Genomic DNA, 25,820 nt, shown 5'->3' with positions numbered 1-25,820 from the left:
GTTCCTGTCTGCATACCACTTGTTGTTTACTTAATTTGGTCTAACAACCTTCTATATTGTCTTATTCTTTCACAGTTTCTTGCTACCAATTCCTGTTTCTATTGTCATGTGCCCCGCCCATTTGCACTTAAATTTAGCTACATGTTATATAAGTGTTGCTTAATAGTATTATTTCCTTTCTGGAATTGTTCATTACTTTGGTTTTCTCGGCATTCACTTCTAAGACAATCCTGTTTTCCGAGTCAAGTTCTTTAACCATCCCCTCCGAATTCATCTTTTGTGATTAACACACAAAAGCTATTTGTTCCGATTTAACCACTTAACCGACATTCACGCAGATGAAAGACTTATTGATTTCGTTACCTTTGATGAACTAGAAAGTTTAAGGTAGTTTTGGCCTATTTCTTCGTGTGTTGTATAAAACGTGATTTCTGTGTTTGTTGGTTCATTGAGATATATTTTATATATCTAATTGAAATATGGGATACATGCAGAAACAAAATTTCTATCTAAAAGCACTATTTAGCTACAATTTTTTAACACAGTCTAATTAAATCTACCAAGAAACCAATATTATGACGATTCAGCAACTATATGTTTATAGCAAATGTATCTTCATTTTAAAAAATAAAATAACTCTCCATAGTAGCTTATCATTAAAAAAAAACAAACACGTGGTGTGTACACGCAATACTCGTCGAGCGAATTTGTTTATCTTGCCGCTGCCGCATACAAATTATTTGATGAAGTATATTAAGTATGAGGGTGAGCTATTATTTAATGAACAACCGTCTTAATTGTTTTATTTTAGCGCATTTAACTAATTCAAAAGGGCATTAAAGATAGATATCAGAACGAGCTTAGTAGTCTGAAGTTGGCACGGCTGATGTTGACTTGTATCTTTTTCCTCGTGTAAATAAAATAAATTTTTATAGAGAAATATAAATTCTTTAAACATTCAACATAAAAAATATTCAGTCAATACATATATATATATATATAAACAGTCCTCACATCATGTAAGGCTCATAGAATACATGTTGAATTAAACAAGCTAATAGAAAACTTGTGCTCAATCGATCAAGACAAGCTAGTGGCAGGTGGCAGTTCTCTAGAGACGATACCATATGCTGGACTTTATTATGCATGCGTCACACAAAGGCTAGTGTAATTACCTTCTTTAATATTCATTGATGGAATGTGCGTTATATATGAATTTAAAGAGGTTTTATTTACGACAATATAGTCCTCGCTAGTTGACATAATAATGAACCGAGGTGCCGACCAAAACTTTTAAACAAATTCTGTACATTACGCGTTAAATGGAACCCTCTGCATGTTTTATAGTTGCCTGGTACACGCTTGCTTATTTGTCTGATAATTACACACTATATATAATACATATCACATATATATTATAAACACATTTAACCTATGTATGTCTCATCAATCCATGATTAAAGAGTTTTTTTTCAATTTGACTTAATAATAAGAAAATAGCCGTTTTCGGCTAAAATTGTCATAATCCTTTTGCACATTATTATGATATTTTTCATTTAGATGCTTGCAGTTTTAATTACGAAACTCAATTGAAAATTCGTAAACGTGAATTGCTTATATACAATAAATATTAGGTATGGTGCCTGTCGTTGCATTACAAGTTCTACCTCGTAACTTTCGCTTCAAGAATTTACTTTGAGTGCATAGTTGAATCGCTTTTGTAACCTTCATACTTAACATAGTTGTTAGGAGATACTTATCAGTTAACAAGGATAGTCAAAATAAAACTTTATCCTTCATAATAAGTATAGTAACGATGTCGGTTGTAAACAATAAATTTCCCCCTATGTGTGCAAATTAAAAATGCTCTATAGAGGATCGTTATTTTATCGGCTCTTGCCCTGTATTGTTAGAAATCGGCATTTTTATTTTACCACGATTATCAGACATAGAAGACTGATGATCACTCCCTTATAAGCAAAAATATCAATGATACAGTGCAGCCTCCAACTGCCATTGATTATAAGAATTCATCATGTTCTATAAAAGTGCCAAAACTTTACCACGCTACCAATTATTATAACTTAAAGCATATTTAGGTGCGTTATTGAATTTCGCATTGCTCCTTATTAGTAGTTAGTATTATTTAACCAATTTGATTTTAAGTATTACTCGTCATGGCATCATTAAAACGATAGTCTTGCGCCTGCTAATAAATATTGCATCCAACCTGGTGTCACTTCTCTCAGAAGTTAACGCGCTCTGCATACTTCATGGAAGCCTGGTACGACCTCGCTTACAAGAAACGAAAACTCCATTCAACTAAGCTGAAAGGTATTAATTGAATATTCATTGAATTTCACCACGATTAATTTTATATTTTCAGTTTAGATGGAAAGCTCTTATAAATAATGCAGTCCATTATTGACATTTAGTTGTTCATTCGTGTTTGTATATTTAAAATAAAAGAAATTAAAGTTTGTGTTGGCAACAAAACTTAAATTAATCACTAATTGAATCTAACTAAACGTAAAGATTCTTTAGGAGTCTTAATCAACGTCGAATACCTGTATTCGGAGTCGTTCATTAAGAGTTACGTTTGGTTTATCCATTTAATATAGATTGAAATAAGTTCAAGATGCAATCGGAAGCTAAGGAAGTTCATTCATCGTGTGCTTTCTCAAATCCGTCGGTTTGAAGCTTTTAAACAAGCAGCAACTTTGGCATATCATAAAGTATTAAAAAAAATACATACTATATATGCTAATTGGCTAATTTATAATATAATCTTAGGTTTTATAATAGATAGAATTTAATCTAATTGTATAATACTCTCTACAATAATTCTGATATCATAAGAATTACCAACAGTTCGAGGTTAATCAAAATAATATAAACATATTATTTTATAAATTTTTCAAACAGACAGTTGGTTCCCACGATTTCGCCCGTGCGGCTGAGTGTAAAAAATACAATGTATTATTTAATATATTGAATTTCTTGATAAAAGTCATATTTTCGTTTCGAATATAAAAACATTACGTTGGAAGTTCGAAATACCAGGTAATAAGGATAAAGAAGGGGTGAGGGGTCGGTCTGGACTGTTAAGAAACGTTGTCAGTGTAACCACGGTTAGGCGAGTTCTGTTTAAAGTACTGATATGAGAAATACTATATCAAATATTAGTGAAAAGGGTTGGTTGAAAGGAATTTTGTGCCTCTAACTTTTGAGACCAAATCAAATATGTAGGCGCTCTAGAAAAGACTCGAACTTCAATCAGGAACTTTAAGGCTGCAAAATATTGCATATATAATGAATCTTTGCTAATGTATTATGTTGACTTTTCATATGCAGTTTTTTTCAAGATTTTGTTCTTCCATCTTATCCTCTTTGCAATCAGCCAAAGTTTTACTTGGAGAAATGCATTGTGCATACGCCTCCGGGGCGCGACTGCTAAGAGCGGGAGGTTTATGTGGGACTCGTGCATAACCACTAAAACTCCAAATGGCCACCAACAAACGCCCTAGGCAGGACGCTGCTTAATAATACATAATTTTATCAATGTCGATTATCTAATTAATTTACGAACAGAGTTCATTAATTGCCAGTTTGAATACTGGTCGAAATTTCAATTGTTTGAAACTTTTTTGATAAATGCAAAAACAAAATTTTATTTATTTATTAACACTTTGTTGCATTACATGCTATGTAATAAAAAGGTGCGTCCCTTAACGATACGTAAAACCCGGGAAAATTAAATAAAAGAGAGCGGGAAATATCGGAAAATATTAGCGAGGCTAAGAGACTAATAGTGGAAGAATTTTGATTTGGAGGCATTCAATCGTTGGAAGTCGTGTCTAGTATTAAATGTAACTTTAACATACACTTAATTATAGTACTCAAATAAAGGCTTTTTTTATACCACCCCCCAGTTTATCCACCCGTGTTTCTTGCTTTAGGGATCTAGTATTTTTCAGCGTTTTCTGAAACTTAACGCACAGTCAACATACCCAGATTTTAAAGGACCAAATATTTCTTATTTAACATACCTTTCTGCGTGTTGGAAAAGTCTATCATAATGATATAGTATTAGGGATGGTGGGGTACAATAAATTAGAAAGAAGACAGTACTTCTGGCTTACTATCTTCATAAAATCATATCAGCTCCCGGTGTGCATCCCAAGCGTTCTCCAAGCACTCGTTTTTTTTTGTACATAGGCGATATGTGCCACGGAGACGACCAAGATAACAAGGACGTTGCTGTCTCCGACACAATCAACATATTTATATGTTCGCAGTGAGTGAGTGAGTTCACAGTAGCTTGTGTATCTTATAATTTTACTATAGTATATTTTACGAATCGGAATACAGCGAGGAAATGCTGCCAGCATTAAAAGTAAACTACCACAGGGAACAAACTTCTTTTTAATAATTTGTAGGTTAAGAAAATTGTAAATACAAATTATACGTATGTAATATTTATTTGTTTTGGACGTTATCGTGTTGGCATAGTAATGAATACATAAACAAATGATTAAAATACAAATAAATATGAGTAATAGTTACCCAGATCCAGGCATTATATCTAAGGTAAATTTACATTCGTAATTCGGTTGTCGTGTGCTGACTGAAAACAAACTATGCTAATATCTTTTTTAATATGTCTATTAATATCTTGTTGTGAATAAAACGGTTAATATATATTTATTTACTCCTATAAATGTTAGAAGAAGAAACCATAAGACAGTTTAATGGACAACATTTGATCCCCGCACTGACGATTTGACCCAAATAGAAGCGTCTGGAAGCTTTTAACTTGTCTCAGTATAGAAATAGATACCGACTATCTTGGGGATACCCGAAATGGAGGGCCCTATTAATACATTTCATATACTTATAGTAGGTTTATAGTTAAAATAGGTTTAGTAATAAAATCACGTAATAATAATAATAATCAATGGCGCTACAACCTTTTCTTATAGGCCTCAGATTTATGTATCTGTTTCATGATCGTTTGTATATCGAAGGTGATCAGTCTTCTGTGCCTGACACACGCCGTCGACTTTTTTGAGACTAAAGCAAGACGGTTTCCTCACGATGTTTTCGTTCACCGGTCGAGCTATTGTTAAATGCGCACGTAGAAAGAAAATCCATTGGTGCACAGTCGGGGATAGAACCTACGACCTCAGAGATGAGAGTCGCACGCTGAAGCCACTAAGACAACACTACTCTGCGCTTATGCCATATATACTTATACGAAATAAGTTTTCGGGTTACCGTATTAAAAAAAAAACAATAAAAAAAGGTTCTACATAGTCGCGAACCTCCTTCGATTCGGTTAAAACGTCAACTGTATACCCAGTAAAAAATAAATTAGGTTAAATGTAAAATGTGACAAGCCACTAGGCCAACACTGCTCAAAAAAAATCACATAATAGCTTAGATATTAAAAAAAGAGCTAACACAAGTTATTTGACAACGAGCGGCCTTAGCTAGTTCAAGAAAGTTAAATATGCAAACAAACGCAGTCAAAGATATGAAAATCTTATCCGAATTGATTTACAAGTAAATAAAATAAAACAATAAATCAGTGGCGCTACAACGTTTTTAGGTCTGGCCCTCAGATTTATGTATCTGTTTCATTCACGACACGCGACACGCGCCGTCAACTTTTTGGGTCTAAGGCAAACCTATTTCCTTCACCGAATATTTGTTCGTGCGGATTTTAAAAGCACACAGAAAGATAGTCCATTGGTGCACAGCCGGAGATCAAACACATCGTTCGTTGAAAGTCGCTGAAGCCACTAGGCCTACACTGCTCCTTAGAAGTAAATACATTTATGAAATCTAATAATCCGTTATAAAGCATAATAATGTTGCTCCTTATACGCTTATAGAAATCTCGGCTTTCAGAATGCAAATTTAAACTCATGGTTATTGCAAAACACAATCTGGTATCGTAGATTACGCACTGCATTAAATTTTAAAATAGATTCAATATTTATAACATTGTAAGGTCTGATTATTATTTGTATGCATACGGTTATATACGTTTTGTCTGTTTACTAAAACCAGATAAATAAATATGCTTTTTTTTATATAACTTGGCTCACCTGGTGATATGTGATACAGCCGCTCATTGACACTCGCATTGCGAGTGGGTCGCGCGTTGCCGTCGTTTAAGAATTGGTACGCTGTATTCTTGAATGACACTTAGTCAAATTGGTTCGGATATACATAGGTGGGCTGCTGGTTCCACATAGTGGAGCGCGGCAAATGTTGCCTTTACGCAATTAACAAAGAATTGACAACATTGTACCTGTGAACCTTTGATATTTTTACCTATATGTTATATTGAGTTCTTTAGTGTAGTTTTAAGGTATTTATTTCTTTTGGTGCGTTAGGGAAATATGATGTGAGCAAATTTTTACGATAGCATAATCAACATTTTAAAATAAAAAAATGTGAATTTCTTTAATTATGTTTCGTGATATTTAAATAAACTTTATTTAACTAGATAAGCCGTTATTATAAAACTTTCAAAGTATTATATACCTTTTTTCTTTTGTTAGTGTAGTTTTTTTTACAAACGTAGAATAAGGCGAAAGAGAAAAAAATGTAAAAAGATTTTAATCTTGTTACGCCAAAGAAGTATAACTTCTAACGCGTGTACACATGTGTATAAGCACACACACGTGTTTTTTTATATATTTGGGTTGTCTGGAAGAAACTTTTAGCTATATTACTACCCATTTATATGCTTTGTTACCGTTTATTGAATCTTATTTTTTTAGTTTTTTGTTATTATGATGTTAAATAGTGTCAGTTGAACCTATGATCTTTTATAATACGTCATTATAACCTATTCGTAAAATTAGTTTTATAATGTGTTTGTTTTTCAGCTGTTTTGATGACAATGAAGTCGTGGGGCGAAGCGCTAGTGCGGAATGCGTCCGCTCATTTCATGCGCGTGGGCAGGCTCCGGCGGGCGATGTTCCTTCTCGCTGTGGCCGCCTGTACTGGGGTGGCGCTGCTTTATTGGCGGCAACAGACTGGCGATCAGGCGCACAGACCGATACACAGTCTTTACTCGTAAGTTTCTCGTTTTTAAACTATGTTTATAAGGTTTGTGAAATTTATTGTTACTTTTTATCTAAATCAAAATATCGGTAAATATTTTTATAACTAAAACTACAATATATCAGTGGCACTACAACCTTTTTAGGTCTGGGCCTCAGATTTCTGTATCTGTTTCATGATCATTTGTCGGTCTAATAGGCAAGTAAGTGATCAGCCTCCTGTGCCTGACACAACCGACGACCTCCCGGATGAGAATCCTAACACTGCTCTATTTCTATAATCTATTTATAATGAAGTAGTTAAATAAAGAATGAGATGATATAGTCATTTAGACATAAATATAGTTCATCAACGTAAATACATAGACTAGCATAATTCAATAGAACACATTTATTCACTAAGTTTTTCAATTTTCAGGGGTATTGAGCCGCAGTGGTCCTGGGTGTGTAGAAACGAGCGCTGCGAAAGACTCCTTGCAGCAGAAACAACGTTGCTTCAGTCTCTAGCGACGTGTAACATGCTGTGCGCGTCCACACAACTGTGGCCGCAACCCACGGGTCCAGTCAGCTTAGCGACGGCTGCAGTACCCGTCAGAGCTGATTCGATTACCCTACAAGTACGATCCTCACCCTCGCGTGAAGTCTCCAATTATCTAACCGGTGCCTTCTCTCTATTCATCAAAGACTTGAAAGCGTTAGAGAGGAATGGGAATACAGAAAGTCGTAGAAACGACATTGGTCCCACGAGAGAAGTTGTAGTTCGTGTTGCTGTCAATGGCTCCATCGATCCGCGACTACTTATCAGTACTAACGAGAGTTATAAGCTGACCATGCGTCCCTCTGACAACGTCCTCTATGTTGACATCGCCGCGTACTCGTTTTGTGGTGCTAGACACGGCTTCGAAACGCTCTCACAGTTAATATGGATAGACCCATACGCTGGTTCACTTTTAGCACTTGAAGCTGCGAGTATCGAGGATTCCCCAAAATTCAAATTCCGTGGCCTCTTGCTGGATACGGCTCGCAATTTCTTTCCTGTCAATGAAATTATTCGGACAATTGACGCTATGGCTGCTAATAAATTGAACACGTTCCACTGGCATATCAGCGATTCACAATCGTTTCCTTTAAAACTTAATAGTGTTCCTCAATTAACCCAACATGGCGCATATGGCCCTGGTGCTATTTATACATCTGAAGACGTCCGGAATGTAGTGAAAAGAGCTAAGCTACGTGGAATTAGGGTGCTCATAGAAGTGGATACTCCAGCTCATGTGGGACGTGCCTGGTCATGGGGCCCAGCGGCAGGGTTTGGACCTCTAGCGCATTGCGTAGAAGTTGAGCCTTGGAGTGCGTACTGCGGTGAACCACCATGCGGCCAACTCAATCCCAAAAACCCTCACGTCTATAAAATCCTAGAAAAAGTATACTCTGAAATCATTCAGTTGACTGGGGTCGATGACATATTCCACCTTGGTGGTGATGAAGTCTCTGAACGATGCTGGACGCAGCACTTCAACGATACGGATCCAATGGATTTGTGGCTTGAGTTTACAAACCGAGCTATGACGGCGTTGCAACGAGCCAATGGTGGTAAATTACCAGAAGTTACTTTATTGTGGTCGTCACGGCTGACTCGGTCACCGTATCTAGAGAGATTGGATAAGAAACGGTTTGCTATTCAAATTTGGGGAGCCTCTCGCTGGCCAGAATCCCGAGCGGTTTTAGATTCTGGCTTTAGATCGATACTCTCGCACGTCGATGCGTGGTATTTAGATTGTGGGTTCGGTTCCTGGAGAGATAGCTCAGATGGACATTGCGGGCCATATAGATCGTGGCAGCAAATTTACGAGCACAGACCCTGGATAGAAGAAATGATCGGCATGGCCACTGGGGCAGAACCCTGGCGAATCGACGGTGGAGAAGTGTGTCTTTGGACAGAGCAGTCCGGTCCGGGTGGAGTCGACGCCCGTCTGTGGCCAAGGTCAGCTGCGGTCGCTGAAAGGCTATGGTCTGATAGACCAGAAGGTGCAACTGCTGATGTTTACCTTAGACTAGATACTCAACGCACAAGGCTGTTAGCGAAAGGAGTGGAAGCCATGCCTCTATGGCCGAGATGGTGCACGCACAATCCTAACGCTTGCCTGTAACGCACTCGAAATCTCTTTATACAGGTTTGATCAGGTTAACTAAATTTTGTCTTTGAACAAATAGTATGATGCTAAAATGGTTAGCATAGAACGGTTAAATTATCTTTAACTTGGCGTTTAGAGGGAAACACGAATTCGATAATACGATAATATATTGTTTACGATGTCGAGATATCCGAGACAAAGTATTTCAGGTAGAATGGCTTATTAACTTAAATCGATGTACATAATATATGTTTTGTACAGAATTTTAATTAAGCGTAAAAAATAATTAGACTAAGCACTAACTTAGATAGTTCAATACGTTCAAATGTATCCGTACTGCCGAGTAGGTCACAAAAATTGCTTAAAAATAATTATCAATATTAGTTGTGAATCTATAAACCAATTTTTATTACGTTACATTTGTCCGTATGTTTATGGCTGATAGTATCACGATAATCGTCAGCGCTGACTTTAGTATAAATGGCTGTCCTAAAAGCTTTATTAAGATCAATGTTCGGCACTGATAGACCGTGATACTAAAGTCTTAAGATTATTTAGAAAATCAATTTATAACTGATGTTGTCGAAACGAATGATACTCATTGTTTTAGAGTAGGGTTGCGACTTATTTCTTAATGTATTCGTAATTTTGATGAAGATTGTTTATAAAAGTAGAATTTAGGTGTCGTGTTAGGTTTTTAATATTTTATAAATTCGTAATTACAAAACTGCATTCCTTTCCACCGCTCCAATGTACTTTTCAAATGTCAATCAATCAAATTAAACAATCATTTCATTGTTCCAGTCCACCTTGACAAAAAGCGTTGTTAACAAATCAATTATTTTACAATTCAAGAGAATTTATAGTAATAATGAATCAATGTATTGGTAATAAAGGTCCCTTTTCTAATTTTTTAATCTCTTTATTATCAATTTATATAAAAAAATGTTGTATACAAAATATATTTATTTTTTTATTATATTTTTTTACGGTGTCCTTATTTGGTATTTTATGAGATTATTTTTAGAGGCTAAACGAATGAACCACAAAAAATCACGGTAAAGTTAACAAGAATGAAAAGGGGTATATGTATGAACCGTATTGCATACATACAATATTCAAGCGTGTACTGTAAGTTTGCAGTTTTTTTCAATATCCTCCATACCGGTGCTGGCTTAATACAAAAACTTTAAATTAATCTACTTTTGTTAATAATTTTATTAATATGGAAAGCAATCAACTGCATCAAAGTACAAAATTACGATAATTTTTAAACATTCGAATAAAAGTCCATGATTAACCTTTCAAGTTGATTACGCTGTGATGAAGAGGTAGTTCTTTGAGTGATTTTTTTAATGTCATAGTTTTAGCCTTTTTGTGTGTTATACGTAACAAGCACAACTTTGTACGTTTTGTAAGTAATGTTTTGGTGCTAAAAGCAATTTTGTGGTGTACTTCTATTGAATAAAAACAGTTTAATCGACAAAATCGTTTTATTAAAACCTGATACAATAAATTAATATATTAAAACAGTGGAACAGCGGAAATTATTTTTTTCTGAAAATGTTGCTCAGACGTCTGGATCGCGGCGTGGACTGAAAAAAAAACATATTTGAGAATCGATTTCCTTACAAATTGTTTGTGTGTGTGTGACTTTGTGACACGGTAACTATTAATGTTTCTAATGAGTAACGAAACTGTGCCACAGACTATTAAACATATATTTGTAATATTTTGTACCGGATTTCAAGCATATATACATTTTCAGAGAGCGTAATTCAAAATCTATTTAACATCGTAAAACAATACTAAATTACAGGGACAAAAAGTATTTGAAAAAAAATACAGCTTTTAGGATAAGTTAAAAAATCAAGTATAGAACTTCAAGATATTGGAAAAAAAAAATTGAGACTGTTTAATACTAGTTTTACAAGTCGATTCTGTCGAATAATAAATGGACAATCCAAAAACATATATCAACAAAGAAACACTAACTATGTTTATTCTACAGAAAATAAATAGTTTTAATAAACAATGGTTGAACATCAGTATCACTTACTTCGGTGGTATCGTTCTTGTTGGTACGGAATAACGAGCGAAGACGCGACGGAGTGCTAGTCTTACGGGAGGCGTTGGGCTCAGCTTCCACGCGAAGAGACTCTCGCAGTTCAGAGTCCTGGAAAATATTCAATTTTCATTACTAAAATTGCCATTGAAAGAAACCAGTCTGCCCCAGTAAAAGAACTTGTAAATAGATGAGACTAGATTAATATAGAACTAGAACACGATTTTTAAAATTAGAACGTTGGATTGAACTTGATTACGATTGGACAACATAATCAACCAATCACAGCGCAGTGATCCACCATTTTATTTCTCAAACGAAAATGTAATTTTAAAAACATAAATATTGAGGTTTTCAACTGACAAAAAAGGCGTCATTCATTTATTCATAAAAATCATATTATTTCATATTTACTTTATTTATTTTATCGTGATGATTACGAGCACTGTTGCGCCCTAAAATCCCACGACAGCTCTCTTTCCGAAGACTAGAAATTGGTCAAATCTAACGACTGGACTAGAGTTAGAGAGAGAGTAGAGGAAATATACTGACAGTGGCTGAGAGTCTTCCGGCCTGTTTGCTAGGCGTTGGGGGTCCAGGCTTCTTATACGCCGTGATGCCCACTTCTTTGCGCACCCCTCTACCACCCAGGGACATTGAACCCATCTGGAATAATTAATTAATATGTTCTAAGTGGCGCTTGTACATTCCAGAAATTGTACCTATCATGGGTGTGCCAATAATTAGTAAAATAGTATTTAGAACTTTTGAGATTTGTTTCATTAATTTTGACAAATTGACGCTGAATTCTGGTTTTCTGGCATTGTTTTCCTTCAGTTTGAGAGACGCTTACCTGCTTTAAAAGTTATATAGAGACTAAATATTTTTTAACAAGAGACCAAAGTCGTATACATACTTTAATATCCTCCTCTTGTAAAGCTTGCACGAATTGAGTTTCAGCCGGATAAGAACTCTTAAGATGAGGCGGACAAAGCGAGTTCCTCCACTTCAATTCGGACAGTCGTTGCCCATTGTTTGGGACTTTCTCCTTCAAGGGCGTAGATTGCAACTCTTTCAACCATCTGTTGTCGAAAACCTCACCTTCTTCGTCTAACATGTGGACGCCACGGGTTTCTGAAGATGTTAGTTAAAATAGGATTCTAAATTTTAGTTTTTTTTTTTAAATATACTAACGCAATTCAAACTCGAAACTCAAAATAACTTTATTTATATAGATAACCCAGTACACTTATGAACGTCAATAGAAAATATGTTAAATTGATGTAACATTTACTACCAGTTCGCAAGTCAAAGGCGTAGAGCGGCCAAGAAACTCTCCGCCACTCTTTTTAATCTCTAAGTTTTACATCACAAGCCACAAATGAAACGCGAGAGTTAAAAAAATATTTTTGATAATTATAGGACAACACCTTAAATGGAAGCCAAAACATTTAATTATCAATTCTTTAAATTTATGAATACTAAAAAGAATAATAATTCTAACACAACGAAGTTACTAAGTTGCCGTCGAAGACCTCGAAATGAAACTAAAGTATATTACGAAAGCATTTCTTTAAGGCAGCCTCGAATTAGCATTAAGTTCTTTGAAGCTTTAAGACAGGTATTTGATCAATATTAGCACAGCACGCGATCTACCCATATCGTAATTTCTACCGATTGAACATAATAAACAAAAACTCAACACAAAAAGGGTCCTTCCAGGGTTCGATCCCCGACGAAAATATTATTGTATTGGTTAGACACGAGAAATAATTCTACATGAAAAAAAATTGCGTAATGTGTATGATTTTTGTTCTATTTCATCAACCACTATTACCAAATGTACCTTTAGTGTTGTTGGCGACGGGCAGAGAGCGCAATGAATGACAATCTGAAGGTCTGGATGGCTCCTCTTGGTGAGCTACGAGACCAGACTGAAAAAAATTTTTTTTTAAGGAAAATGTCAAACTCCATTTGTATAGCTAACCCCTTTATCAACCTTTTAAACCCTGGGGACTAAAATCGAAAGGATGAACAAAATAATAAAATAAATTTGATAACAAAAATAAGGAAAATAAATTCTAAATAAAGGTAGTCTTACCGAATGCACGTGTTGAAGGGACATAAGAGAACCAGAGCGCTGAGTCTTCCTCAGCCATTCCGCCTCATCTTTTTTCATCAAGAACTTCTCTCCTACATTCCACAGCTCGGTGGTCAACGACCTTATATGTTCCTGGTAAGATCTACTCGACTCCTCCAGCTTATTACGAGTCTCTTCCAACTCTTTCTCCAATGCCGATATCTCGTCTTTTTGTCTCTCTTTGAATATGGAAATTTGCTCTTGATACAGTTGTTTCTGAAATATTATCGATACATTCATACAATAGCAATAGCCAATAGACGTCAAACATGCTGTCAATTTGTTATACTGTATGTTACATATAATACACAAATACATAACATGCCCATGCAATATAAAAACAATTACCTTGAAGAGTGCAGAAGCAAACTAATCTACATGTTTTATTGAACGAAAATAAAACAAGATAACCATTAAAACATTTATTTAATAAATAATAAGTCACATGATAAGCCACTCAATAATCCATCTGAAGATAGAACCACCACACAACCTGGTATAATAATATCAACAACAGTAGAGGGACGATACTGACCATTTTAGCCTTCATCCGGTTGAGTTTGTCTTCGTATTCCGCTCGAACCTCCATTAATGTCACAGATTGCACATCCTTTGCCCCATCTCCGCTCTTAGCCGAGGATACATCCTCTAAAAGCTTCTGGAACGAATTCTCCAACTCTCCTAATTGAACCTCTAAACTCGCGTTCTGGTAACCCGACGAGGATAACGATAGTCTATCCAATTCACTGGTAAAAGCCTGCTTAATCTTCTCGGAAGATATCGTTCGGCCGATACATCGCTCCATCCATCTCTCCATGTTCATTGCACACTCCGACAAATCCTGCATCACAGCCGCGTATCCTCTTTCTAATTTACACATGGTCGCGTCAGTTATGTGACCGTCTAAGTTAAGAATCTCCCGTCTAACCGTCCGTTGTAAAGACACGACTCGACTCAGTTTCTGACTGTAAAGCTCCTTCATCGAGTTAAACGTCTTCACGCTAACGGATAGCTCCGTCAAAAACTTTCTCATATTGATAACTTCGGATTCGTTAATCCTATTCACTTCCGATAGTCTATCTCTCTCTTTTTGAAGAGCGATCTGCTTATCAGAACATCTCTTCAGATGTTTATCTGTAGTTTCCAAAAAGTTCTCGAGGACTTCCATTGTTATTGTTCCCGCATTAAGGTTTCGCCTAATGTCATTGTCGGATGTTGCGGAATTGCCAAAGTTGGACAGTTCCTTTAAGATGCTGTTGCTTTTAATTTCGGCGACTCTTTTAAGGATCATAGCTTGATATCTAGCCGAGAGTTTAATTATCTGCGTGGCTCTAGTTTCTGTTACGCTCATTTTGGACACTTGCTTCTTGAGTTCGGCGATTTCTTCGTTCTTTTGGTAGACTATTTTCTTGATCTGACAAGAGAGTTGCTGGCAGTTTTCTTTACTGAGCTCCAAATCTTTGGAGACATCGAGAAGTTTGTTTTCCGATTCAGCGAGAAGTGACTTGAGGTATGTAATATCGCTTTGTAGTGAGGTGATAGTGCGATTTTTGTCTTGGAGAATTATCTCCAGGTCTGAAATAGTTTTGTAACTGTCCATTGAGGTGTGTGAGTCTGTGGAGTTATTATCTACCTGATTGTGAAGTTGACGGAGTTCCATTTCCACTTGATGTCTGTGTGGTGATTTTTCTCGGCTGGTTACTGCAACTGGAAAGATAAGTGCTTATAGTTTGATTATATATATTTAAACCATAAAATATTTTCATCTAAGTTTAAAATGCTTAAATACTGATATATAAAGTATGTTGTATAGTTGTAATTTTTGTTTACTTAAGGTAAGTATATAATATTCTTAATACTCACAGGTTTCTCTTTGACCAACTAGTTGAAGCAATTCTTCATTCTCCTTTCTTAGAACATTCACAACTTCCAAATCTAACTTTGCATCATCTAAACGCTGTCTCAAATCTCCAACATCTGAGTTCAAGGCCTTTATTTCACTCAAATAATGTTCTTTTGCATCTTTCTCTTCAGTCAATTTCCTATTCATCTCTTTTATTTCTAAATTTTTATTGTTGATTGACAAAATAGCATTGTCTCTTTCACCTCTTAACATTTCTATGCCATTTTGCAATATGTCTATCTCTTTTTGTTTCCTTTCTAGTTCTACTTTCGCTTTATCGTGATATTCTTGTAGGAGATTACATTTATTAATAAGATTTTGCTTTTCTTTATCAAATGTTTGAGAGCATCGTTTATCCATTGTGGAGTCGAGACGCGATTTCATGTCATTAATTTCTGTAAAATATACAATTTTTTATTTAAATTCTTCCCTCGCCACATCAAATGTAAAAATCAGGAATTACAGCTAAAGGACAATAGCCTATACTGGACGCTAGGAAGAAAATTCGAGAATTTCTCTAGACAACAAACTCCTTATATATAGTCATCCTAAAGCCCATTTGGACATATGGCCTCCAACTGTGGGGCGGCGCAACTGATACCAACATAAACATACTCCAGCGACAACAGAACAAGATCCCACGAGCAATTGCAAAAGTACCATGGTACATAACCAACAACGAAGTTCACGAATACCTTAAGTAGAACTATCAAAGAGGAAATCCGGAGACTGGCAGCTTAATACAAAGAGCGGTTAACCCCAACGAACTTGCTCGCCAACTCACCATAGAACAGTATATGAGACGACTAAAACGTCACCATATTCTAGAGCTAGAAGACCAGCAGTAGCTCAAGACAGTAGATACCTCCAATGTGAAGCCACTCCACGTTGCATCACCACAGCACTGATTCGCTCATAGCCATTGATACGCGCAGAAAAAAATCCCTAAAGTGACCAAATAGTACTTACACTCGCTCAAAAGGTATGTGTGTGTAGGTTATATTTTGGCCAACTACATAAAATTAAATATTAAAACATACCAATTTCTTTGTTCTTCAATTCCTGTTCTAATTCCGCTTTCATATTGACCAACTCAATATATTTCTCCTCAATTACAATATTTGCTTCGAGTTGAACATTTAATTCGTTAACCTGCTTTATCAATTCCCCTTTTTCCCGTTGCAAAATGGATCTATCTCTTTCTAAATTCGTAACTTTGTGAAGAATTTCGTTATGACTTTGTATTCTTTCTTGCAGTAAGCTGTTATTAATTTTGAGTTCATCCAAGTCCTTATTAAGTGAATCACGCTCTTTTTCCACTCCATCCAACTTGATTTTTAGTTCATTATTTTCTTCATCTTTGCAAACAATATCTGCAACAAAACACATGGCTTCTTATAAGTTTTCTATGAGAACTTCAATATTAATAGAAAAATCATTGTAAATAAATGCATACCTTTTCTACATTTCTCAAATTCCTCATATAAGCTACCCTTTTCGGCCGAAAGTTGAGTCACTTGATTCTGGAAACCACTTATCTCTGATTCCAGTTTATTCTCCAAATTTTCCTTTTCTTTTCTCAATATATCCAAATCTCTAAATATTGCTTCAAATGCGTGGTCTTTTTCATTAAGCTTGCTGAGATAATTATTTTTTTCAACATTAATTGATTCTTTTAACGTTACTATTTCTCCTTCTAACGCGTCTATTGTTTTGACGTGAACATTAATAACTTTATTGAGACTCGTCTTTTGATCCTCCATAACTGATTCTGTTACTGTAACCATGTTTTTGAGTACTTGCCTCTCCGATTCAAATTCGCTTATTAACTTCTCTTGAATTTGTTTATGGGTCTTGATTTCTTCTTCAAACGACTTTATGGCTAAAATAATATGCTAAGATTTAATATTTTTCTAGTAATCCTATATTGTAACGGAGCATACATATATCAAAGAATTATAAACAAATATATTATATTTTAAATAACATGAGATTTTAGTACAATTTAAAAACTTACCTTGATTCTTTTTATCAATGGTCTCTTGTAATTTATCTCTTTCATTTCTTACACCATCCAGTTCTACTGTCTTATCTTTTAAATAATTAGTTAATTTTGTTACCATCATGTTTAAGTTGTCTATTTGACATTCATATGTTTCTCTTAATTTATCAGTCAAATTTTCGTTATCAATTAGTTTGTCTTTCAACGAGTGGACTTTTTCATCTAATTGTATTCTAACTCCGGTCAATTCATTGTGAAGTGAATCATTGTCCTTTTGAAGTCTATTAATTTCTGTTATTTTTGATTCTAAAATTTCACTTTGTTGACCAATTTCTGAAATAAAAAAGTGCTATCTTACGAAAATGGTACAATGTGAGGGAAAGCCATCTTAGCGGTGGTCTTACTCACACTCGCTCACACCCCCAGGGCTTATGGAGAGCTATTGTGACAACGGGATCGTTACGATCGATACATATAAATTATGAAAAACTATATAAAAAATATATAATAATAATACATAGCTTTAATCCGTTCAAAAAGTGTTTTTCTTAATGTGTTATGAAAGCTATTCAAACAAAAGACAATACTATATAAATTATGTTAAGTATTAATAGGATTTATTTTCTTAATTGAGGAAAACTTTTTGTCAGGTTCAGTTTTAAATTCTTTTAAAAACAAAATGAAGTTGTGAGTTACAGCCTGAGCTTGAACGTTGATGTCACCATATAATTCTTCAAAACCACGTTAGAAAATAAATTCTCCATTGTGCGTAACGATAACGCTATAACAAAAAATCTTATGTTTATAGAAAAACAACAACCGTCCCAAAGTATCAATAACGGGTTGCATTGTGTGCACCTTCCGCACTGTCTGTGACATTTATCTTAAGTTACAGGGAAGTAAATGAGGAACACTACTTACAGCTACTGTTCTCGCAGGTACCCTGTGGTCCCTTTGACTATATTATAAAAGAATAAACGAAAGTAACTTACTTATTTTGTATTCACCAATACCTTTAAGAAGATTCTGTATATCTTCTTCAAGTGTCAAAACTTTTTGCTTATGCTCGTCTGTGGCCTCTTTTAATGTTTTAATTTCCTCATTCAAGTCATTTTCATTTTTCTTTGTAATCGTCATTTCTTCTATAAGAGATTCAGCTACGTCCAAAATACTAGTAAATTTCTCTGCTAAATTGAGGTCTTTAGATTTTAATTTATGTTCAATTAAATTGGCAAGGTTTTTGGTACGTACTATTTCTATAAATGCATCGAAGCCACTATTTAATGCGGAAGCAATTTGATCATGCGCACCTTTTAAGTCTGAAATCGAAGGTTCAATCAATATTTTATTATATATTAATTACATAAATATCAACAGGAAAATAATTGATACATACGTTTGTAATCAGATTGGAGATGTTTGAATTCTAATGTCATATTTTTCATTTCTTCCTCTGAATTTATTGTGGCTACAGATAATTTCTGACTTATTTGTTCAAATCGCTGATTAATTTGGTCTTTTTCACTCGTGACGTCATCCAGTTTCTGTTTCATTTCATTTGATATCTTCATAAGTAATACTTTTTCTTGAATAATATCGGTTTTTTCCTGTATTAAATCGTTTTTGGCATTTGTTAGCTCCATCATGTTATTTTTTAAATGTTCGATTTGAGCGAGAGACTCCTCTTTTTCTACTATGAAGCTTTCTACTTCCTGATAAAGTTTAGATTTTTCGTTTTCAAGCGCATTTATCATCGTTTTTAGCTTAGATACGTCCTCTGTTAAGATTTCTTTTTCAACGGTTAGTTGTTTAAATTGCTTTTCAATATGCATTCTATTTAATATCTCTGTAGCTAATTTCTCATCTAATTCTGCTTTATTATCAGCCATGTTGATTTTTTCTTGTTCCAACATTTTTTTATTTAAACCTTCATCTAGAAGTTGCTGAGTTAGGCATTCTTTTTCTTGCATAATTGTCTCCTTTACGTTCTTTAAATTGTCTAACTCTTCTAACACTTGCTTCTTTTGTAAAGATATTGTTTCTTTTTCTTCTTCAACCATTCTCCTAACATTTTGTTCTTCCATCAGTTCTTGAATCATTATAGCTTTTTCGTTTAGTAACGAGTCTCGTTCAGCTTCCAAAACTCTGTAAGCTGTTTGATCATCTAAAGTTTTTTGCAGCAAAATGCTATTTTCCTCCAATAAGTTTATCTTTTCTGATTCTAACGAATCTCTAACTGCTTTCTCAGTAGCAAGGGTATGTTTTAAATCTTTACTTCCTTGATCACACGCTTTTTTCAGTTCAACTATCTCTTTATTCATTTCACTAATAATCTTCAGATTTATATTATTTTGTGAACTAATATCACCAATAGCGTTTTCTCTTTCAACATTCACTTCATTTAGAGATTTAACAATGTCAATATAATCATGAATCTTTTTATCTTTTTGATTAGTTAGTTGCTCTAGCTCAAACTTCATTTTCTCCCATTCCTTTGTGTCAGCGTCATAATTTTGTTTCACTACTTCTAACTGTTGCACTAAAGACTGCACATTTCCTTCCAAATCTTCAATCAAGCTATTCTTTTCCTTTACAATTACTTCATGGCTAATGTTATCCTCTTCTAAGGTGTATTGTAGTTGTACATTTTCTTGCTGTAAAGCGTCTAAAGCTTGTTTTTTCGTTTCAGTTTCTATTTTCAGTTGATTTTGCAATTCAGTGTTAATCAACTTTAATTCTTCGACCAAACATTGTAAATTATAAATTTCAGTTTCCTTCTGCAAAATTATAGCTTTATGATTTGTTACAACATGTGACATGTCACATTCTAATTTCTTCAAGTCTGAAAAAGATAAAAAAAGTTACAAACCTTTTCTTTTTTGTTTTAAGTATTGAATGGTATGTACTTACCAGCACATTTTTTGTTGTTGTCAGTCTCCATTTCCTTTAAAACTTTAGAAATTTGAGCAATTTCTGATTTATTTTTTAAAACTTCTTCACTGTACTGAGATGTTATATTATTAAACAATTCACATTTTTTAAGATACTCTTTTTCAATACTACTTTTTCGACTGGTTTCTTCACTAAGTTTCTGGAGTAATAATGTTTTTTCACTTTCAACAACAGCAAGTGCTTCTCGTTCATCCTCTATTATTTTATTAAGGTATTCTTTTTCTATTTTCAATGTTTCTATAGTCAGTTCGTATTTTTCAATTGCGCAGTTAGATTTATATTTGATTTCTTTAAGTGATTTTTCTGTATCAGTAAGTTTAACTGCTAATTTAGATGTTTCAATGTTAAAATCGTGTTGTAACTCATCAAACCGTTTCTTATTAACTGCAGCAGAATCTTCATATTGTTTAATTACTGCAAAACCAACCATATATTAAATTAAAACAAGAAAACGGTATAAAGCCATGCATTACTATACCATTTGACTACTTAATAAATCAGATACAACACCTATAAGTATGAATACATTACCTGTGTCTTTTTCTTCAAAAAGTTTTGTAATTTTATTAATTTCTTCATGTAAAGATGCTATGATTGTAGACTTTTCTTCCAATACTTTTTGAAGGTCGCCATTTTCTTTACATATAGACATTTTTTCTTGTTCTTCAGACTTAAGTTTTTCTTTCAAATCTTCTAAAATTAAAGCTTGTTTCAATCTGCTTTGTTCAATTTCTCCTTTAAGAGTTTTTATGACTGTTTTTTTCTCTGTTATGTCATCTGTTAGTTTATCCAATTTCTCTTTAAAAATAGATTTTTCACTGACAAAATTTTCATTTATTTCTTTTAATCTTAATTCTTTTTCAGCATTTGTATTATCTCTCTCTGTTATAATATTTTCTAGTTCGCATATTCTGTTTTGCAAACCTAGTTTGTATTTTATTTCATCATGTAATTGACTTTTAAGGGTATTTATTGTAGCTTGAGATTCATTTAAATCACATGTCAGTTTTGTTTTCATTTCACTATAACCACTTTCAAGACTGTCTACGTCTTTTTCTAATTTTTCAATCTTAGTGTCGCGGTTTTTAATGTCATTTAGCAGTTTCTCTTTATTTTCTTTTAACACTTTGCACTCTTCTTGAGATTTAGTATAACTATTCTTTACACATTCCAACTCTGTCTTTAACTCTTCATTAGCATCAGTATATTGTTTTAACTGAATGTGTGCATCTAACAGTTCACGACATTTAATTTGAATTTCTTTTTCAAGGGCTGACCTTTGCATAGCTAGGTTCATTAAATCATTATTATGTTTATTGGAAATGTCATCCTTAAGCTCTTTTTCTGATTTTAGCTGCATTTGAAGGTTCTCAATCATTTCACCATTTTTATTAATTTTGTCTTGCAATTCAAATAACTCATTATTCCTGTTGAGTGCTTTGTCATTTAATATCATTATTGTTGTTTCATATTCTTCTCTCAATTTATTTTTGGAGGACTTTTCTGCTTCAATGTCAACTTGAAGATTTTTAATAACATTTTCTAGTTTTGTTACTTCATTATTTAGACTCTGTAGAAGAGAAAGTTTTTCTTCTTGTAATGTTTGAATTTCCTGCATCTTAGTTGCAATAACTATTTTTGATGTTTCATTACTTTCCTTTAATTTTTTTTGCATCTCATCAAAGTCACTGCTTAATTTATTTATTTCATTATCAAAATGTAATTTCATGGAATTTTTTACTTCCACCTCTTCATTAATTATGCGGTTTAGGTTTTTTATTTCAGTATCTTTCTGGTATACAGTGACACCAAAAGCTATACTTTCATTTTCAAATGTTTTACTTAAATTAGCTAGTTTGGTCTATAAAAAAATGTATTTAAAAAGTTCAAGTTAATAACAACAATTTATAACTAAGATATTACACCTATATCGAAATATTTACCTCAAGCTCTTTAATTTGTGATTCAAGGACAACTATCTTTGCTCGCTCCTCTCCAAGTTGGACTTCAATAATATTTGCACAGGCTTCACTGCAAATAGCTAAAAAATATGAAATCAAATTTATTAATTTGTATTTAATAGAAATGACTAATTTATAATAATTATCCACCACTCACATGTATTATTCTGAGGAGAGTGTAAACTAATGTCATTATCATCACATTCCAGTTGACTACTGTCTAAACCATTTAAACGATTATGTTGCCGTAATTCTGAGACTAACTCTTCAAGAGATTGTGCCCTTTGTCTTTCATTTTCTAACTCTTCAGTTAACTGGTTAGCTCGGATAGTCTCTTGTTGATTCAGGTTAAGTAAAATATCATATTGGCGTTTAGTTTCATCCAACTACAAGTAAAGATATAAACATAGGCTTTTGTCCATTACAAAGTAGGTTTAGTCATAACTTCTAGGTAAAAATACAAACTTCAGCTTCTATAGTCAGTGAATATATGGATCAAATAATAAAAAATATTAAAATATAAATATTTATATCTATAAGTAGAATGTTAAATCCATACCTTACTCTTATATACATCTCTTTCATGTTGCAAATCATCCATTTGTTCCTGAACATTAAACAAACATTGTTCTGTTTCTTCCAATTGCTTCATTAATTTAGCAGAATTATTTTTTTCTGGCTCTAATATCTGTGACTCCTGTTTTTGACCACAGCACAGTGATATTTTGGCCTTTAAATTAAGAACCTCCAACTTATAATTTTCTTTATCTTTGACTGAAAAGTTTGAATATGGAATGTTAATAAACACTCATTTAAATTTGTGTAAGTACAACTCTGTCAACATTTAAAAAGCACCTAGTTTTTCAAGCTTCATATTAGTCCTGCTAAGCTCCTCTTGAAGAAAATTTCGATCAAACCGTTCTGCATCTAAAGATGCTTGCAATCGTCGCACTTCACTATGAAGTGATCGTAATGCTGGTGGAGTTTGAGATACTGTAAAATGCTCCAAACTTGACCCTGGAATAGCTTGAATACAAGACTCTGAAATTAAGAATAATTATGAAAAATATGTATTAAGCCATTATCAAATGAAAGAAAAAAAGTATTATACCTTTAATAGCTGTACAAACATTATCAAGTGAAATATTGGAGCAAGCCATCAAGCATTTAGTAAACTTTAATATTACTTCTTGATCTTCCATTTGAAGATTTTTGCACATAGCACTCCTAATATATACATCTTTGGAATTGACACACACAAAATATAACAGTAATGAAGCCGCTGTATACACCTCATCTTCTGATTCTGGTTCTGTAGATCCATTTTCAAATTTAAAATTAGGAAACTTTTCTATTATAAACTCTTGCACTGTGTGAGCATCCAACAAAGATGATTTAGATTCATCCAAACTAAAATTATCCCTCAAATGGGATATTATACCAACAAGGGTTTCCAAATTTACTTGTAAGTCTATTTTTTTCACGTCATTAAAGTAACAATTTATCTGAAATATTTTTTTTGAATTAAATAAAAGAAAGAAGAAAAGGATGTTTCAATACGGAGCTGGGACTACAAATGTAGTCGCAGTACCGCATTAAAAGTCAAGCAAAACATCTGGCGACAACAGCTGCGCACCTGGCCCTCTAGACCCAACCGTTATAACGGACACAAACGAAACTTTGTAAGGATTATTCAAATCGAAATATAACTCACAGTATAACACGTTTATAATATCTTTATCACAATAAAGTCTATTAAATGTTCATCAAAATGCTTACCCAGTTTGTTATAATAATTTTCCACTTCTTCAACATTGTCAACGTTCTGTTTCAATCTCGCACGATTAGATTAAAACAAATTACAAATTGTACCGCATTAGACACTAGTCCTAGAAGGTTAATACCACAGAATTTTAAATTAGAAGACGTTTCCTAAAAAATCCATGTTGTAATGTTGATCACAAGCCGTTGCAGTTTGAAAATAAGTTTTTTTTGATTCGGTACTCTTTTTCAAATCTCCAACGAAACCTTAACAATTTTGACATTTAGTAGTTACAGATATACCTAATTTGTTTAAAACACTGCTCCGGCAGTTACTTTTAAAACATGATTGAACAAATAATAGAACTTATTTTACATTTTAAATTGTAAAAATATTTTGAATTATAACTCAAAAGTAAAATAAAATCTTTTCTTTACGTTCATAGACAGTGAACTTATGGACAGTATTAGTCAGAATTAACATTGACAATTAACACCAACAAATATCGTGAAGGATATTGTTTATTTATTTTTTTCGTTATCCCAATTCCCAGTTTTATGGAATTTAATTTATGACTCGAACTTAGTAATTTTGAGTTCCTTCGCACGCGAATATAAGAAATTTATTTATTGTCACAAGAAAGGTAAACCGGAACGGAAATATTTCTCTCACAAGTTAACTTTATTTCTTTTAACTGTATAAGTAATTAAACAGAAAAAAACTCTTGAAAATCTTATTACGACTGTTTCCTTTTCTTGTTAACAAGAGAACTATTGGAGAATAAGCTTAATCCAAGGTAACAATGTAAGTAATTCAATTATAACATATTAGTACATTTGCATTTCCTTTTCAGAACAAGATTATGTCGCCGACACGAGCTGCCGGTTTAGTTATATACAGATACTCTAATGAGCTAATACAGTTTCTTCTTTTACAAACCTCATATGGTATACATCATTGGACCCCACCTAAAGGTACAACAATTAGTATTTATATTTTTGAATGTTTTTTAGTTTTATTACTATGTCAACAATTGAATTCTCTATAGGCCATGTCGATGAAGGTGAATCTGACTGGGAGACAGCATTACGAGAGACACAAGAAGAAGCTGGTTACATAAAAGATGATTTAGAGGTAATTTTTAATTAGTATGTTGAATTTAAAGGAGTTGTCCTATCCTTTCTGATATACTCTCAGCTTAACTATGTTGAAGAAAAGATGATAAAGTATATTTTGAGAAATTAAATTGGTCATATTAAGGACTATAATATTTAAGTTTTATTTATTAATAATAAATGTTGACATTACAGATTGATCAAACCACAAAAAAAGTTCTCTCTTATAAAGTAAATGGAAAACCCAAAGAAGTGATATACTGGCTAGCAAAATTAATTAACCCAGAAGCACCTGTGAAACTTTCAGATGAACATCAAGATTTCAAATGGCTACCTTTATCACAAGCCCAAGACTTGTCAGGTTATGATGATATGAAACAGTTACTTTCCGAATTTTATGGAATAGCATCTAGTAAATTGAAACAATGAAGGTCAAGTTAGGTCAATATTGTATTGGCAATGATGTAAGAATTGAAAATAATTATCCGAATCAATGTATATATCAATGAATATATCATAATAAGTAAAAGGTTCCTAATTTTTCATTATTTTTTTCTATGATAGCTTGACTTGCTATGTATACATTATTATGCATATTTATTTTTTCTAAGTTGTAATTGTTCATGTAACTATTTATCTTTTTTATTATTTTGATGATGTTGGCACTGATTTTTTTATTCCTATAACTTAGTTACTAGTACTAGTG

The 25,820-nt window shown here is 33.5% G+C and overlaps 3 protein-coding genes across 12 annotated transcripts in view; 2 read left to right on the top strand and 1 right to left on the bottom strand.

Moving 5' to 3' along the window:
* LOC123715898 (probable beta-hexosaminidase fdl) overlaps nucleotides 1-10,696 on the top strand; it is a 99,645-nt gene extending 88,949 nt beyond the window's left edge. For all 8 annotated transcript variants that reach the window (XM_045671254.1, XM_045671258.1, XM_045671253.1 and 5 more), the window contains 2 exons: nucleotides 6,903-7,092; nucleotides 7,498-10,696. In XM_045671254.1, the coding sequence (XP_045527210.1) occupies nucleotides 6,903-7,092; nucleotides 7,498-9,229 (1,922 nt within the window). In that variant the 3' untranslated portion in view covers nucleotides 9,230-10,696. The remainder of the gene's footprint in view (nucleotides 1-6,902; nucleotides 7,093-7,497) is intronic.
* On the bottom strand, nucleotides 10,689-24,755 carry LOC123715897 (sporulation-specific protein 15-like). 3 transcript variants are annotated; one of them, XM_045671248.1, is made up of 22 exons: nucleotides 24,740-24,755; nucleotides 24,017-24,265; nucleotides 23,349-23,742; nucleotides 23,093-23,278; nucleotides 22,797-23,011; nucleotides 22,395-22,623; nucleotides 22,220-22,317; nucleotides 20,808-22,137; nucleotides 20,235-20,690; nucleotides 18,721-20,166; nucleotides 18,317-18,643; nucleotides 17,340-17,657; nucleotides 16,779-17,204; nucleotides 16,363-16,695; nucleotides 15,283-15,717; nucleotides 13,955-15,126; nucleotides 13,381-13,635; nucleotides 13,126-13,213; nucleotides 12,196-12,413; nucleotides 11,832-11,945; nucleotides 11,274-11,390; nucleotides 10,689-10,809 (listed from the first exon to the last, which is right to left on the bottom strand). In XM_045671248.1, the coding sequence occupies exons 2-22, from the start codon at nucleotides 24,050-24,052 to the stop codon at nucleotides 10,762-10,764; spliced, it is 8,241 nt and encodes a 2,746-aa protein (XP_045527204.1). In that variant the 5' UTR covers nucleotides 24,053-24,265; nucleotides 24,740-24,755; the 3' UTR covers nucleotides 10,689-10,761. The 3 variants fall into 3 exon arrangements, with proteins under 3 accessions (XP_045527204.1, XP_045527206.1, XP_045527205.1); XM_045671250.1 differs by lacking the exon at nucleotides 24,740-24,755 and having other exon boundaries at nucleotides 15,053-15,126; nucleotides 24,017-24,375; XM_045671249.1 differs by lacking the exon at nucleotides 24,740-24,755 and having other exon boundaries at nucleotides 18,338-18,643; nucleotides 24,017-24,374.
* LOC123715900 (bis(5'-nucleosyl)-tetraphosphatase [asymmetrical]) lies at nucleotides 24,621-25,647 on the top strand. Its single transcript, XM_045671259.1, has 4 exons — nucleotides 24,621-24,642; nucleotides 24,853-24,973; nucleotides 25,048-25,133; nucleotides 25,310-25,647. The coding sequence occupies exons 2-4, from the start codon at nucleotides 24,862-24,864 to the stop codon at nucleotides 25,541-25,543; spliced, it is 432 nt and encodes a 143-aa protein (XP_045527215.1). The 5' UTR covers nucleotides 24,621-24,642; nucleotides 24,853-24,861; the 3' UTR covers nucleotides 25,544-25,647.
* Nucleotides 25,648-25,820: the final 173 nt, after the last annotated feature.

This window comes from Pieris brassicae, chromosome 11 (assembly GCF_905147105.1).
Source record: "Pieris brassicae chromosome 11, ilPieBrab1.1, whole genome shotgun sequence".
Classification (NCBI taxonomy): domain Eukaryota; kingdom Metazoa; phylum Arthropoda; class Insecta; order Lepidoptera; family Pieridae; genus Pieris; species Pieris brassicae.
Note: the sequence above shows the minus strand (reverse complement) of the source record. Positions and strands in the feature narration are given on the sequence as shown.

What these genes read in the sequence shown, in the direction of transcription:
- LOC123715897 (XM_045671248.1), bottom strand. Translation starts at nt 24,052, where the DNA reads ATGTTGAAGAAGTGGAAAATTATTATAACAAACTGG. An exon ending in CTCTCCTCAGAATAATACAT is followed by an intron (nt 22,318 to 22,394) that starts GTGAGTGGTGGA and finishes CATATTTTTTAG; the next exon opens with CTATTTGCAGTGAAGCCTGT. An exon ending in ATTGAAGAACAAAGAAATTG is followed by an intron (nt 15,718 to 16,362) that starts GTATGTTTTAAT and finishes TATATTTTACAG; the next exon opens with AAATTAATGACATGAAATCG.
- LOC123715900 (XM_045671259.1), top strand. Translation starts at nt 24,862, where the DNA reads ATGTCGCCGACACGAGCTGCCGGTTTAGTTATATACAGATACTCTAAT. An exon ending in TCATTGGACCCCACCTAAAG is followed by an intron (nt 24,974 to 25,047) that starts GTACAACAATTA and finishes AATTCTCTATAG; the next exon opens with GCCATGTCGATGAAGGTGAA. An exon ending in ACATAAAAGATGATTTAGAG is followed by an intron (nt 25,134 to 25,309) that starts GTAATTTTTAAT and finishes TTGACATTACAG; the next exon opens with ATTGATCAAACCACAAAAAA.